The sequence below is a fragment of the Mustela nivalis genome (genome assembly GCF_964662115.1).
Source record: "Mustela nivalis genome assembly, chromosome: 20".
Taxonomy (NCBI): Eukaryota; Metazoa; Chordata; class Mammalia; order Carnivora; family Mustelidae; genus Mustela; species Mustela nivalis.
Window position 1 is genome coordinate 27012697 of NC_139039.1, and position 15602 is coordinate 27028298.

Genomic DNA, 15602 nt, shown 5'->3' on the forward strand with positions numbered 1-15602 from the left:
AACTTGATATTGCTGAAGAAAATTAATTGGAAAAATTGGTACTTAAAAATTTTAAGATTCCCAGAGGTAGGGGTTGTGGGGCACTCCCCCTCCACGGCACTGTTCCCTTGGTGGTGGTGGGATGTGGAACCCAACCCTGAGCTTCCAGTAAAGCTAAAGCCCATCAAAAAAAAAAAAATTTTTTTTAAGAATTTTTTTTCCATCTGACTCTTTTCTGAACACAGTCTACTAACTGAGCAATCTTACAGTGCTGGTTTTTTTTTTTCTAAAGATTTTACTTATTTATTTGACAGAGATCACAAGTAGGCAGAGAGAGAGGAGGAGGAAACAGGACTCGATGCGGGACTCGATCCCAGGACCCTGAGATCATGACTTGAGCTGATGGCAGAGGCTTTAACCCATGAGCCACCCAGGTGCCCCTTATGGTGCTGATTTTTAAAGTGAGTCTCTTTTGGTGACACCTGCTAATTTCTGCCCTGATAGTTTCTAATAAGTCAAACTTCACAGATGAAAAAGAAGTAAAAAAAAAAAAAAAAAAGATGAAGATTCTCTTTTCCCCTCCACAAAACATTTTGTTATTGAAAGATTTCAACTCTATCTCTCCAAAGTTACTACTCAATTGTACATCACTTTCAGAGCATAAGCTAATACATGAATGTCAGAGTTGGGGTTTTTTTAAAATTTTTAATTGTTTTTCTTTTGAGAGAGAGTACAAGTTTGGGAGGGGAAGGGCAGAGAGAGAGAGAATCTTAAGCAGGTTCCACGCCCAGTGCAGAGCCCAACTTGGGGCTCAGTCTCACAACCCTGAGATTATGACCTGAGCTGAAATCAAGAGTTGGTCACTTAACCTACTGAGCCACCCAGGTGCCCTTGTTTTTGTTTTAAATGACATGTTCTGTCTTTTTCTACCAGGAATGAAAAACTGTTTTTTTTGGGTTTTTTTTTTTTGGTAGTTAGTTGTTTTTCTAAAATACCTTGGAATGGATCTTCACTTACTTTTTATAGTTACTAAAATAAAATAAAAATCCTCTTTAATTTGAGGAATGAGAAAGAGGATCATCTGTTCATTATGGGGAAAAATTGTAATATGTTGCTTCATTACTTCAAATACCTTACTATCCATTCGATGAATGAAAACCTACCCAGAAATAAAGCTTTTAAAATTCCTGTTCAGACCAGGCATATATTAAATTGTGATGTGCCACAAACTGATTAGGACTTTAACATATGAAAATGAATTACGGGGGCACCTGGGTGCCTCAGCCAGTTAAGTGTCTGCCTTCAGCTCAAGTCATGATCCCAGGGTCCCGGGATCAAGCCCACGTCAGGCTCCCCACTCAGCAAAAACCCTGCTTCTCCCTCTCCCCACCATCCCCCCTCCTGTGATCTCTCTCTGTCAAATAAATAAAGTCTTAAAAAAAAAGAAAAGAAAAGAAATTATGGGATTCAGAAGTTGAAAATCTATCTAAGGAATTCATAATTTTATGAGGCTTTGAATTATAACCATTATTGATTTTAGGTTGACTATCCCTTTATTGTCAGGCAAATCTAAGAAGTTTTCGAGGGGAGAAATTATTTTGAAGTTTTTATTCTTGGGGCAGTTTGGCACTTAGCAACAAAGCACCTACAACTTGCAAAATAGTGGAGAAGAAATTAACAGTGCTTGGCAATGTGGAAAAGTCCTCTACTGTCCCTTTTCTCCTTTAGAACTTAATAGTTGGCTTATCACTTGGGTACTAATCTGTTATAGTTTAGGGACCAACTGAATATGTAAAACAAAATCTGTATTTAAAGATATTTCTGGGGTGCCTGGGTGGCTCAGGTCCTGATCCCAGGGTCCTGGGATGGAGCCCGCATAGGGCTCCCTGCTCAGCGGGGAGCTGGTTTCTCCCTCTGCCTCCCCCCACCCCACCCTTGTGCTCCTACACTCACTCTCTCTGTCAAATAAATGTTTAAAATGTTATAAATAAAATCTTTAAAAATAAATAAAGACATTTCCTTTTTGGGTTTTCTTTTCTTTCTTTTTTTCTGCTTTTCTTCCAACTTCCGTCCCCCCCACCCTTGCCTCCTCTGGGGAAAGCTTACCTCTTCGTAGTTCAAGAGCGGTTTCTAATTCACCTTGAGAGGTAGTGTATATTCTGAAAGGCGGTGTTTCCTGAGTCAGATCATTTGTTTAACATCCCTTGCCGATCTAGGAGAAGGATTCTCCCTCAGGGATCTTTAGCTGTCTTGTATCTCTTTTGCAAAGTCAGTGGGCTTTTCTCCTTCTCTCCTTAAGGAGGACTCACTGGCATGAGGTCGCCGGCTTCAGTATGTATGGCTTCTTGTCTGAGGCCCCCACGCTGAGCTCCTGTATGCTCTTCCTCCAAAGGTCATGTCCGACACAGTGTCCCCACTGTGCCGGGTCACCGGGAACACAGGATGACCATTTTCGTTCATCATTATTCGCCTAAACTTAGAGATAATAATGCCCCTATTGATTTCACCCTCAGGTTTCCCCTATAAATTGTCGCTATACTTACCGAGTAATTATATGTTTTCGTGCCAGAGGCATGTGTAAGAGGTAAAGATGAATTCTCCGCTTTTCAGTTTGGGCAGGACATTACCGAATACTGATCATGGTACAAAGCATGGCTGATAAAATCTCCTTATTTCTTCCAGTAGTTACACTGAGACAATTCAGGCATGTACAAGATCAAGCACTCACTAGACCATTTTTTATTTTTCATTTTTTTGACATCTGTGGGTTTCCATAGAACTCCAGAAGGGCTGTGCCCTCTTTTAAAAATTAAATTAACTAAAAAGGGAAAGAAAAAGAGCCTGCATTTTCTGGGGTTTCCCCACAGGCTTTTTATCTGTTTAAACTAACAGGGATTTTTCGCATATTGACATAAGCATTCATTTGCTAATTTCTTGGACATGAAACTGCATGGAGCCTTCCCCAGAATCTTGAATGGAGCTGAAATTCTTGGGTCCTCAGGGCTGCTCAAGTCCTGCATCCTTCCCTGCACACAGACGGTTTTTCCTCCTCTATCTCCTTAGATAAAAGTCAGTGCTGATCGCCTTAAGGAAAGAATGAGTTAAATGGACCAATATTCTAGGCCTGGATCTAAAAACCCAGCCTTTTCAGAGGCCCCTTAGCACCTGCAGCAGCAAGGTCATTTGCACATACATAAATAAATAAATTAACAATGAATAAATAATTTAATCCCGGCCACACAATGCCACCTTGCAGATTTGATCCTTTGCAGCTCCCAGTGAATCTGTCCATTTCTAATTCTTTTTGATAAAGTCCTCAGATACTCGCTGACGGTCAGGCTCATTTTCTTATTGTTTTCGGTTGATTAGCTCTGTATGACCCAAGGTTGCCCTTAAAATCCACGTCTCTCGTGAAGACTCTGAAAGTCCTTCTTTTTAGCAGCCCCCCAAAAAGGATGGACAGCGCCTGCCCTTTCCCCACACAAAAGCCTGGAAGGTTTCTGTCACTAGCTTCCTTCACCCAAGTGCAAAAGCCGCTCGTTAGGGGTACCGGTTTTTCGTGGCTTCTCTCCCCCTGCCCTTGGGTTTGCCTGGATCTGGTCTCCTGGGCCTCTTGGCCCTGCTCGGTGCCCTGTCAGAGACAGCACCAGGCCTCAGCGCCCACCCACTCTGTCGCCCGGACTGTTACAGAGTCTTTTGAGAAGCATGCTGGCCTTCACTGGGGAGTTGGGGGTGAGGGGGTGCTTTTTTTCTTTTATTTTTTAGTGCTTGGGAGGTTGCAGCCAGTTTCTTGCACTCAGGCCACACGTTCTGTTTGGGCTGCGGGCACAGAGGCGGGAGGAGTCCTGTCTAATTCACAAGTCTCTGTGACCCTGTCCTGTGGGCTGGGCCTTCATTTCCTGTAACTGAGCTCCCCTCGCCACTGCCCATTCAGTGGTCATTCTCTCCCCTCCTGAGGGGGCAAGCCTTTAATTAATGGGGACCAAATTCTGATTGATGGAAAAATTCAGACACTTTATTTTTTTTCTTTTAAGATTTTTATTTATTTATTTGACAGAGATCACAGGTAGGCAGAGAGGCAGGCAGAGAGAGGAAGGGAAGCAGACTCCCAGAGCCCGATGCGGGGCTCGATCCCAGGACCCTGGGATCGTGACCTGAGCCAAAAGCAGAGGCTTTAACCCCCTGAGCCACCCAGGCGCCCCCCAAAATTCAGACCCTTTAAGTCAATTGTTCAGTATCCTTTAAAATTCCCGAAAAAATTTTGCATGATTTTTAACTGTCAAGACTAGGGGATTTTCAAGATTTTCTTTGTAATTTTTTTTAAAAGATTTTATTTTAAGTAATCTCTATACCCAGCATGGGGCTCGAACTCACAACCCCAAGATCAAGAGTCACGTACTCTACTGACTGAACTAGCCAGATGCCCTTCATTATAATTTTTCTTCTTCTTTCTTCTTCTGGACCATGGAATTAAAAACTAGCTATGTTATGTGGGGGTCTTACAATTGTTACTTTTTAGTGATGGTGAGTGTCTTGAGTACTTAAGGGAGATGTCAATGAAAATTTCACCACTCAATGAAAATTTGAAAACGTAGCCTCTGCAACCCACGTGGAAATCTGCACAAGTTTTATAATCTCCTCATATATTTCCTTTTATGTGATACAATTTTAAGAATGGATTTTGATATATATGGGTGCATTTCTAGGTCTTCCAGAAGGGCAGATTACCTAGGCTGAACTGTCAGAGCCCTTCAAGAATTCAGTTCCATCATCTGAATCCTAAAGAAGTAAGAAATCGTGGCTCCAGATGAAGTCAGGATATCTTGTCAGTGAAACCCCTCAGCTCAGAAAGCTCTGAAAGAGAACATGGTGTGCATGGCGCACAAGAAGACGAACACCAACCACAGTGACATTTCGTGCGTTGACAGTATTCCCAGCTCAAATGAATCTTCAGGCAGCAGACACCAATGTCATGAGTTTATGTCAGTCTGTGTCATCTTTGAAACTGTTTTTTAAAAAACTTCTTCCTCTAAAAGATCCATCATCTGGGGATGTTAACAGCGATGAGAAACTGTAACTTCATAATGCTTGCATCACGAGTTTGTGTTGTGTGTTACTGTTTTCCCACAGTTAATGCTGGGAACACTGGGGCAATCGGCAGTATATATTACAAAGGAGAAAGGGTTGTATCTTTTTTTTCAGGGGAGGGGCATCCAGTCTTTTTGATGAGAAATCTCCGGTGGATGTTTCTGAGCCTGGTGAAGAGCAGTTCATGAAAAAACCAGAAAGCTTCACACTCCCAGGAGGAAGACTGTAGTGAACAGACACCTTCAGGAATAACAAAACTATGACCCCACAAACCCATCACACACTAAGCCATAAAAGCAATTTTAGCTCTTTCTTATTTGGAAAGCAATAAAGCATTTCCAATTTATGGAATAAGATAGAGAGAGAGAGAGAGGGAGAGTATGCACATGAAGAAGAAGACTCCCCACTAAGCAGGGAGCCCCATGCAGGGCCCCATCCCAAGACCCTGGGGTCATGACCTGAGCCAAAAGGAGATGCTTAACCAACTGGCCACCCAGGCATCCGGAATCCACATCTTTTTTACTCCTTCAGTGTCATTCCCTCATTACTCTGCTTCTTTGTAAATAGCCCCAGGTGTTCAGGCTTCATACTCCAGAATACAGAGCTGGCCCTTGGGTATGAGCCCCAGTGAAAGCAGGTTGGACTGTTTTTACAATGTCCTTTGGTTCTGCTGTTTACACCAATCAGACTTGGTAATAGGAAATTCTTTAAGTTCAATCTTGCTCACTCCAGCTCCGCTTAGTGGTTAGGGTAGAATTTTTCGCTTGTTAGAAGTGTTTCTTTGCAATGTCTCATCATCTTTGTCTACTCAGAAGCCCTTGGAAATGGGTGGTCTGAAGCAGGCTTGGAATATTCTTATTTAATCTAGCACTCCTCAGTCATACCTGAACACCTCAACATTTGTCATACTCAGTGAACACCCACGCAGCCAGTACTTGCAGAAATAACTCAACAGAAGAAATATCTTATTCACTCTTAAACAATAAAATCGTCCTTGGCCTTGTGGAGAGGAGTAAAACGCAACATCCTGACCCATCCTTATTGTGGAACAAAGCACACCAGGATGAGTGGGAAAGATCCTGAGCTCCTTCGAGAGGCCAGCTTCACGTCCCTTCTCATCTGACCTTAAGGTCTTCTTCTGAATCTCATTTCCCTAGTGACGGGAGCGGTAAGCATGTCCATGGACCAAAGACCTACCTGAGCAGTGGAGGGCCCCTCTGTACAGGCTCCTCACCTCTGCGCAGGGTGCTCAGAACGGAGGGAAACGATAACTGGGATAACTTTGGGGTTTGTTATTCAACAGGTGATTGGAATAGTCAGTACTTCCCATATGAGAAAAGCCTGCCACCGGCCATCTTTATCAGACACATCGCCAGTCTCTGAGCTGTATGGCTGGAAACAGCGGTCTACCGGGTAAGTATGGGGCTTACTAAACTTGTAAATTCAAGGACTTCTTTTCCTTCCAGGGCGTTTACTACTTGTTTATTGATCTTGTATATGCTGCTGTGAAGTAAGCGAATTTCTGTCACCAGGGACTTTTGGTGGTATTTCTGGTGAATTTCAATGTTTTTTTGTAACCGAAATAAAAGTTGGATTTAGTTCTGAGGTTCTTCTTGTTGCAGTTGAATTAAACTAGTATGTAGAAAACAAAGCTTCCTTTATTCTTTTCTTTTTTCCTCCAAAAGTTATTTAAGATCATTAAAAACTGAGCTTCCAAAAATTATCATAAAAAAAGGATTTAAAGATTTAGATGAAGTGAACCTCATGCATTTCGTGCAGGAAAAATATATATTCTTTTAAAGAGGTAAGAAGCCTTATATTGTTTAAAGAGCCTCTTTTTTAAGGTCACACTATTGCACTGACCTTTTTTCCTATGGTTTCATTTCTTTTCTGAATGTATATTTTCACCCAAGAATACATTCTAATCTAGTTTTGGGGGAAAATTGATCATCTTTTTAAGAAAATTAAATTATTATAATTCATAATTATGCATGATTCGTGCATGCTTTCATCTGATGGAGTTTATTGAAAGTGTCCCCTCTAGTATAAGCAGCTTGCTTTTCTGTAAGCCCTTGAAATCGTGTGAAGACACAGAAAATTCAATAGCCTGAAACTGAGCTGGCCTCTGTTTCTACACATGTATTTATCCTAGTTGCTTTCCAAATTAGATCTCTCATTGTTGGTACAATTACAACTCACAATATTTTGTTTGAAGGTTTGATACTCATCCTGAAATAACATAAGGAAAGATCCATCCTCTTTGGGAAGCACTGATCACAAACCAAGATAAGACCCTGAACCTATGGTGTTTGTAAGACATTCTGGCCACTCGCCAAAATCCGTCCGTGTCCCCAATGTCAACATTAGCCCCCCTAGAAGAGGCGACAGCTACTTCCAGATGTGTTCCAAGACACTCAGCTATCATACTTGTTGACAGAGTCTGAGCAAAGGTAAGACATCACAGCCCTTCCTAGTCCTGGTGAGGCCTGTGAGCGGCCTGAGCCTCTGCCTACTGCTGGCCGGGCTTCTCTGCTCCATTCGCCGTTGGGCCTCAGGACTAAAGCCGGTGATGACCAACCATTGATTCTGGCCTCCCAGGCTGAGAGGTTCAAAGGACATCATGGCAGCGAGTGTCACTTGCTAGGATTTCTCCCTCAATAGGAAATACCCCACTGTTCATATCTGTCACACCACTCCTGTCCTCACAGGGAGTGACTCTCAGCCCAGCTCTAAAACTCAGTATGTAGCTTCTGGTTCCCCTCACTCTTTCCAGTGAATACGGGCTAGATTTTGTATATTCTTTTTATTATTCTGTTGTTTACAACCCACTTTTTCTTTCTTTCTTTTTTTTTTTTTTACACAATTGAAGCTGCTCCCCAAAAAGAAATTCACTGAATATTAAAAAAAAAACATGTTTAGACAATTTAAGTATAATTGCTTTTAAGCCAGCTGCCTCGTCACTTAATTTGGACACAGGAGAAAGATAAATAAAGGCTTGGGGCAGTCATGGGGTCTTGGGCACCCGAGGTACATTGGCTTATTATGTTACGTAAGGATAGTTGGATTTGTGGGTCTGGATTAAGTGTTAGTTTGTATCAGTCTTTTATTATGAAATTGATTTTGGCCATTTTCACCTCTCATTAGGAGAATTTTATTTTTGTTGCTTCCTTTTCTCCTTTGGGCTTGACCTTGGAACTCTTCAGTTGATACTTAATGTGAAGTTGTTTCTTTGGAAGGGGGGGGCAGTGGTTGGTAATAGCTGACTTAAAAACCTCATGAGCTCCCCCTGCTGTTTCTCAACTGCAATACAAGGCCCGTTCCGTTTTAAATCCTAGAGGCTGGTAAGTGGAAGAACTGGAGAGCCCTTTCTGGGTTTGCTTGATCTCAGAGGCAGAAAATATGCTTTTTAACTTCCTCCTGAAAGTTAACCAAATCAGAAAGGAAAGACAGGCTTTTTAAGCATTTTATACAGGCTATCTCTTAAGCTAGGAAGTGGGTCTATACCACTTTGGAAAACTGCCAACAAAGAACGAAGAAATATATAATCCAGTGACCTCATGCCTGAAATGGATGGGCTTAACTTGGGAGATTGTTTTTAGTCTTTTCCTTTTTGATCTGTAAAGGTTTTGGGGGAAAGTGTTTTTAAAATAAACCCCTGATATAATTTCTGTTGTGTTTAATCTTTTCCCCCAACACTTCTTGAAATTTGTGGTCCGATTTAAAGGCATGCACCTAAATTTAGTGTGACTTTTCAAGCTAAAGATAATTAAATAGCACACAGAAACCACATTTGTCAGTCAGTATTTTTCATATAAATGTGCACGTTAATAGGGTACCATACTATATCACAAATTAAAAACATCAGAAGGTACGCATTCATCAGACTACAGATACATGTATTGGAACACCTGCCAGTCATTGGTAGGATGGTGAGGGAAACGGGTTTCGGCCTTTGTGAAATGCATAGTCTATTGGGGTAGACATTCATGAAACAAAAACTCAGATAAAAACATATTTAAAAACTATGAGTGATTTGTTGGATATGACACCCAAAGTAAAGCAACAAAATGAAAAAATAAAGATAATTTGGGCTTTATCAAAATTTACAATTTTTGTACCTGAAAGGACACTATCAACATAGTGAAAAGACAACCAAAGAATGGGAGAATATACTTGCAAATTACCTATCTGATAAAAGGGTAATATCCAGAATATATAAGTAACTCCAACACCTCACAGCAAAAAAACAACAAAATTTAAAAATAGACAAAGGGGGCGCCTGGGTGGCTCAGTGGGTTAAAGCCTCTGCCTTCAGCTCAGGTCGTGATCTCAGGGTCCTAGGATCGAGCCCCACATCTGGCTCTCTGCTCAGTGGGGAGTCTGCTTCCTCCTCTCTCTCTCTGCCTGCCTCTCTGCCTACTTGTGATCTCTCTCTCTCTGTGTCAAATAAATAAATAAAATATTTAAAAATAAAAATAAGCAAAGAACATAAATAGACATTTTTCCCAAAGATATGCAAATGGACAATAAACATGAAAAGACACCAGACATTTATCATTGGAGAAATGCACTTCAAAACCACAATGAAATGCCACTTCACCTTTAGAATGAAGGCAATTATGAAAACAATTACCCTTTAGGATGGGAATTATAAAAACAAACCAGAAGATAACAAATGTTGGTAAGGATGTGGAGAAATTGGCAAGGGAAATGATGACACAGTGCGGTCTCTGGAAGACAGTATGTGGTACCTTATAAAATTATAAATAGAATTCCCATGTGATCCAGCAGTTCCTCTTCTGGGTATAGGCCCCAAAGAACTGAAAGTAGGGCTTGAAGAGATGTTTGGACACCCATGTTCCCAGCAGCATTACTCGTAGTAGCCAAGAGGTGGGAGCAACCCAGGGGCCCATCGACAGATGAAGGGAATCACAGAATATGGACTGGACATAGACGGGAAGAGTATTAAAGAGAAGGAAATTCTGACCCATGTGAGAATGCAGACATTAGTGGTTACGTGAAATAAGCCAGACCCCAAAGGATAAATGTTTACCAGTTCCACTTAAGTGAAATACCAGTAGCAGCCACATTCACAGACAGGAGAATGGTGGTTGCCAGCCAGTAGGGGTGGAGGAATGGGGAGTTGTTGGAGGGGCACAGAGTTTCAGTGAAGGGAGCCGGAAAGATTCTGTGGGTGGACCGTTGGTGTTAGCCGCCCAGCCGTGTGAAGAGACGGAATGCCATGGAGCTGTTCACGTAAAAATGGTTAAATTGGTAAATTTATATCTGGACCACAATTTAAAAGCATCATGAGGAGTAATCTGAAAAGACAAAAGCAACAGTTTTCTCCTATTGGATGTTCAGTGGCTGAGTGTCGGGGCAGTTGGATTTAGGAGGTGGTCCAGGAAGGTATTGCTGACACCGACAGGGAAAGGGAGAGCGAGCGGGGAGAGCGTGGGAGGCCCACGCTGAGAAGGGCCGCCACGCTGGGGGACAGGGAAGCCCTAGCAGGTGGGCAGCCCAGGGGGACACGTGGGGCGCACAGGGAGGAGCGTGGGTGGATGGGGCTCAAGGACCACATGTTGCCTGCAGACTGGCGAGGCCTTTGGACTCCGTGGCAGCCGCGACAGGTTATTGAAGTCCTTAGTGGAGGAAGAGAGGAAAATAGGATCTAAACTCCCTGTAAACAGGCCGCTCAGACTGCTCTGTGGAAAAACGAGATTTTTGAGGAGCCGTTAGGCCGTGCAGTGTCCTGCGTGGGAAGTAGTGGCTTGGCCTCTGCCGCGCTGAGGGACTGCGGGTGAGGGCAAAGAGGTGAGGGGAGGGGAAGGGCCAGGGACGACTCCCCCAGTTCCACGGTGTGTCACTGCCCTGTGAGGCGCCAAGGGCGTGTCACTCAGCCTGATCGCAAAAAGAGGATCTATTTATCCTTCCTCAGGAAAAACGGACCACTGAGGTGCTTTTGATTCCTCAAAGAACAGCGCTGCACACATCTTGGTTGTTAGCACGACCCGTGCTGGTCCACTGTCGTCCCAAGTCAGAGGTCACTGACGCCAGGGACAGGCGACTACTGTGTTGCTTGAAATGCCCCTGGGCCCAAAGTGCCTTCAGATGATAAAAGGTAACACGAAGCTCCATTTCAGAATTTTCAGCGAGGTCACTGGAACAGTTTCACACTTTAAAGTCCTTCTCGCCCCCCCTTCAGTATGCTCGTCAGTGCATTTGGTAACAAGTGGGGAGCAGGCGAGCGTGTCGGGGTGGAAGAGGAGAGAATGTGTCCGTTCCCGGAGCTCCGTGGCTGTGGTGTCAGGGAATGAACTCGCAGGCCAGGCCAGCCTTGGCCTATAGCAGTGAGAGCCTGGTGCCTTCCTCTGTGTCACAAGAGCCGTCAGAGCAGCGAACTCCTAGGGCCCACGGCGGGTGTGCACCGACACTGCGAGCAAATCCGAGCAATCCGTGTCTGACCGCCCCGACCAGCAGGTGTCCGAGGGCAGGGAGGGAGACCAGCAGGTGTCCGAGGGCAGGGAGGGAGCCCCAGGTGAACGGCGAGGCCACCTGTGGTTCCTCCCAGGGCAGCGGAACCGCATCAAACCTGAGCCTGTGGCAGCCTCTGGACCGCGCTGCGGGAGGAGCGGCCGCCAGTTGACCACCAGCAACATCCAGCCTCGGAGAAACCGGGGCGCACGGCCTGGGCTCCCCAACGGATCAACGGTAAGGAACTGAGCGGGTTGGAGGGGAGATTCTATAGATTGAAAGAGATTTAAAAGGCGTATCAAACATTTTTAGATGAGCAAGACAAAAACTAAGCTGTATCATAGTCCAGGGATGCACATTTGGGTGATAAAGCTATGTTTTAACACCGAGCTAGGGGCCCCCGGGTGGCTCCGTTGGCTGAGCAGCTGCCTTCAGTTCCGGTCATGATCCCGAGGTCCTGGGTTGGAGCCGCACATCCGGCTCCTTGGTCAGCGCGGAGCCTGCTTCTCCCTCCCCTCCGCACTCGTGCTCTTTCTTGTCATCTCTGTCACCATCTCTGTCTCTCTCAAGTAAGTAAATAAATTCTTTAATCCTCATAGCAAGTACTTGCCGTAAAAGGCAGGACAGTGGGTAAGTAGCTGGGGGTGGGGTGGGGGGCGGTGAGGGCTTGGAACCAGGGTGAGGCGACAAGGAAATGGCAGCGTTGTTTCACCTGCCGGGTAGGTAAGGGTATCCACCTTCAAGCACGCTGTTAAACTAGTCATCGTTTCATGCCGTTTTCTGCATCTTTATTTGATTTTACAATAAACAGATTTTCAAAGTTCTTAGCAAGCATTTTATGACCATCTTTTTTTTTTTTTTTTAATTTATTTATTTGACAGAGAGAGACCACAAGCAGGCAGAGAGGCAGCCAGAGAGAGAGGAGGAAGCAGGCTCCCCGCTGAGCAGAGAGTCCGATGGGGGGCTCGATCCCAGGACCCTGAGATCATGACCTGAGCCGAAGGCAGCGGCTTAACTCACTGAGCCACCCAGGCGCCCCTTTATGACCATCTTTAATCTCTTCCCTAATGTATGATGCTCTCACCATCGCCACAGTGCAATTGGCCAAGTTTCCCTCGGGGTTTTATTCTTGTGCGCAGGTAATTCACATTCCTGAAACCACTGTTAACTCGTTCCTCGTTCCTGTGTTGCTTTCATAAGCTTCTGTTTCAGTGGCTGCTTGTGGTTCAGTCTTTGGGTTGCTTCCACGACTGTAGGTAATGCTTGTCACTTGTTTAGTTTGGAAATTGAGGTTAGAAAATATTGCTTTAATTTAATAGTGGCACACACACACACACACACACACACACATATGTAATATATATACTGGAGTGCACCGGGTAAAGAAGGGAGCTGAGGAGGTTGCGAGGGTGGTGGAACAAGTTTCTAGAAGAAAGGACCAAGCGCATTTGCAAAGGCAGCAGAGAGCTTGACTAGTTTTGGAAGTCAGAGTTGTAACGGGTAGAACAGGCAAGTTGTTTAGACCCAGTGACCCTTCCTACTTAGAAAGACTTAATTTACCAGAAGGACGTTGTTCAGAGAGCTGTGACAGAACGTCACACATCCTGCATATGTGCCGCCCTGCTAAAGAGACGCTTCAGGTGATGGGGTTTCTGGTTCCTGTCTCTTCGGTGCAATAGTTACCGGATGATCTTGGGAAAAATTTCAAGACTTTGGTCCCTCTCACACTGGATTTACCAGAAAGGCAGATTTTAAGGCAACCTCCTGAGTGAATATGAGTGTGAAATGCTGGGAAGGAGACATGACTCTAAAGGAGATGGAAGGTGGGTCAGGTCAAGAGAGCACGAAACAGTATGTTTATATTTACTCATAAAAGAATGTACCATTTGGGGGCACTTGGGTGGCCCAGTCGATGATGTGCCCAGCTCTTGATTTGGGCTCAGGTCATGATCTCGGGGTCATTGGATTGAGCCAAGCATTGGGCTCTGTGCTCAGCCAGGAGTCTGCTTGAGGATTCTCTCTCTCCCTCTCTCTCTGCCCCTCCCCCTGCTCACCCATGCTCTCTTTCTAACATAAATAAATCTTTCTAAATTTTTTTTTAAAAACAATTTTTATTTATTTATTTGACAGAGAGAGCCACAGTGAGAGCGGGAACACAAGCAAGGGGAGCGGGAGAGAGAGAAGCAGGCTTCCCGGAGAGCAGGGAGCCCAATGCAGGGCTCGATCCCCGGACCCTGGGATCATGACCCGGGCTGAAGGCAGACACTTAACAACCGAGCCACCCAGGGCCCTAAATCTTTTTTTTTTAATGTACCATTTTTTAAAATAAAGAGAATTGTAAAATGACCTTCTTTCTACGTTTGCACGGACTAGTTTTTAAAGGATACATAAAAAACTGGTAATAGTGATTGCTTCCCAGGAAAAAGCATAGGATGGCTAGGCCTGGGGAGGAAGAACCCTGACTTTTCACTCTTAACCCTTTTGTACTTTAAACATTTTATATCATATTCGCTATTTAAAACTCATTTTAAAATTAGTGTGTGCACAGTAAGGTTTTAAGGAAAAATGTGCTTATAACTACATAATGGTATTATGGGTGTTTTTGTATTTTCCTTCTACTTTCGAATGTGTTTATAGCCTTCTGCAATGAGTACCTATTGCTTTTGTAATTAGTCTTGTAATGTTACATGAATTTTTGAAACCTGCATTTTAAAGATTGTGTGTTGGGACGTCCAGCCACCGAGTTTTAAAGTCCTGGAGGACCACAACTTTGTACAAGAAGAGTATTCTCAAGCTTCCATCCAAACCCTGCTATTCTAAGAAAGTGCGGAGATGTTCCTGACTTGTGGCGGCTGCTGCAGAGAAGAAAGGACACTGGGAAGCAGACATAGACATATCATAGTTCAAATCCCAGCTCTGCCCCCAAAAGAGACTGTGTGCCTTAGGACGGACTCTCTGAGTTAGCCCTCATCTGAAACTCGAGGGTGACCGTGAAGATGAAATGGCACGGCAGCATGTGAAGCGTGCTAAGTCAGGGAAGACAGCAAGGACTGCCTTTGGGGTACTGGGCTCTCAGTTTTCATCAGCTCAGCTACGGCCTCCCTGAACAGTGTGTCTGCAGCTTAAGACTTGTCCCCACGCCCTGCTCCATCCCCAAGCTGCTCTGAGCTCTATTTAGAACTTCTGGAGCTGCCCCTGTGCCTGGTACCTAGCGAGTCCTAACAACAAAAGATACCTTCCTTTCTTCCATCTTGATGTCTTCTCTGACACAGAGAGGAAAACATGAACATTAAGGCAGGTTAAAGGAAAAAGAGACAATGAATTGACAAGATAAACTTTTTTTTTTTCAAAATATCCAATATTAGGTCATCAGTTTGAAAGGCAGTTGCTTTAGTCTGTATAACAATCCCATGCAGACTTCAGCTGTAATAGCTAAGTTCCTGGGTATAGACCACTGGCCAGGCACCTGCTGCCTTAACTGTTCTCCCATCTGCTCTACGGGTAGGTACTGTTGGTCCATTTAACCAGGGAACTGAGAACAGAGCTGTTAAATAATTTGTCCGAGGTCATACAGCTAGAAAATGGTGGCGCCAAGACTCTAACCCAAGCAGTTTAGCTCCGAGCTTATTTTCTTAATCGCCATGCCTCTTGGTGAGTGTATTTAATGCTTCAAATAACGGTGCTACTTATTTTAAAAGTCCAGAAAAAAACATACAGACAAGAGCATCATTTTCATATGATTTTGTCCATGTTTCTGAAGCCATTTCAGAGAGAGATGTGTAGGCATGGGCTCAGTGCTACTGCAAGTAGGCATTTCCCCTTCACGTGAGGTGAGTCAACACCCACATCCCATCCACGAAGAGTAGGTAGGTCTGAGCATCCTGACCAGTCACCTAGGGGAAAAGGTTCTCTGAACTTCTCTTTGCCTCTGAAATGTGGCATACACGAGAGCCTGGCAGGAGCTCCTGAGCAGTGGAGGACACAGTGTGCCTGATGTAGAGTCTGGGTTGGTAGCAAGCAGGGAGGCCCAAGAAGTATGGGGGGTGCACAATAGGAAGACC

General features: G+C 44.3%; 2 protein-coding genes across 3 annotated transcripts in view; both read left to right on the forward strand.

The window, feature by feature from the left end:
- The window catches only part of LOC309855444 (uncharacterized protein), a 61665-nt gene extending 49218 nt beyond the window's left edge, over positions 1-12447 (forward strand). The window contains exons 5-9 of one of the 2 annotated variants that reach the window (XM_082715784.1): positions 6371-6480; positions 7283-7517; positions 11006-11188; positions 11639-11778; positions 12423-12447. In XM_082715784.1, the coding sequence (XP_082571910.1) occupies positions 6371-6374 (4 nt within the window). In that variant the 3' untranslated portion in view covers positions 6375-6480; positions 7283-7517; positions 11006-11188; positions 11639-11778; positions 12423-12447. Of the gene's footprint in view, positions 1-4685; positions 4763-6370; positions 6481-7282; positions 7518-11005; positions 11189-11638; positions 11779-12422 lie in introns of those variants that run through there. The other variant, XM_082715785.1, reaches the window with a different exon arrangement.
- CENPU (centromere protein U) overlaps positions 1-15602 on the forward strand; it is a 627562-nt gene that overhangs the window by 321690 nt on the left and 290270 nt on the right. The gene's annotated exons all lie outside the window — the stretch shown is intronic.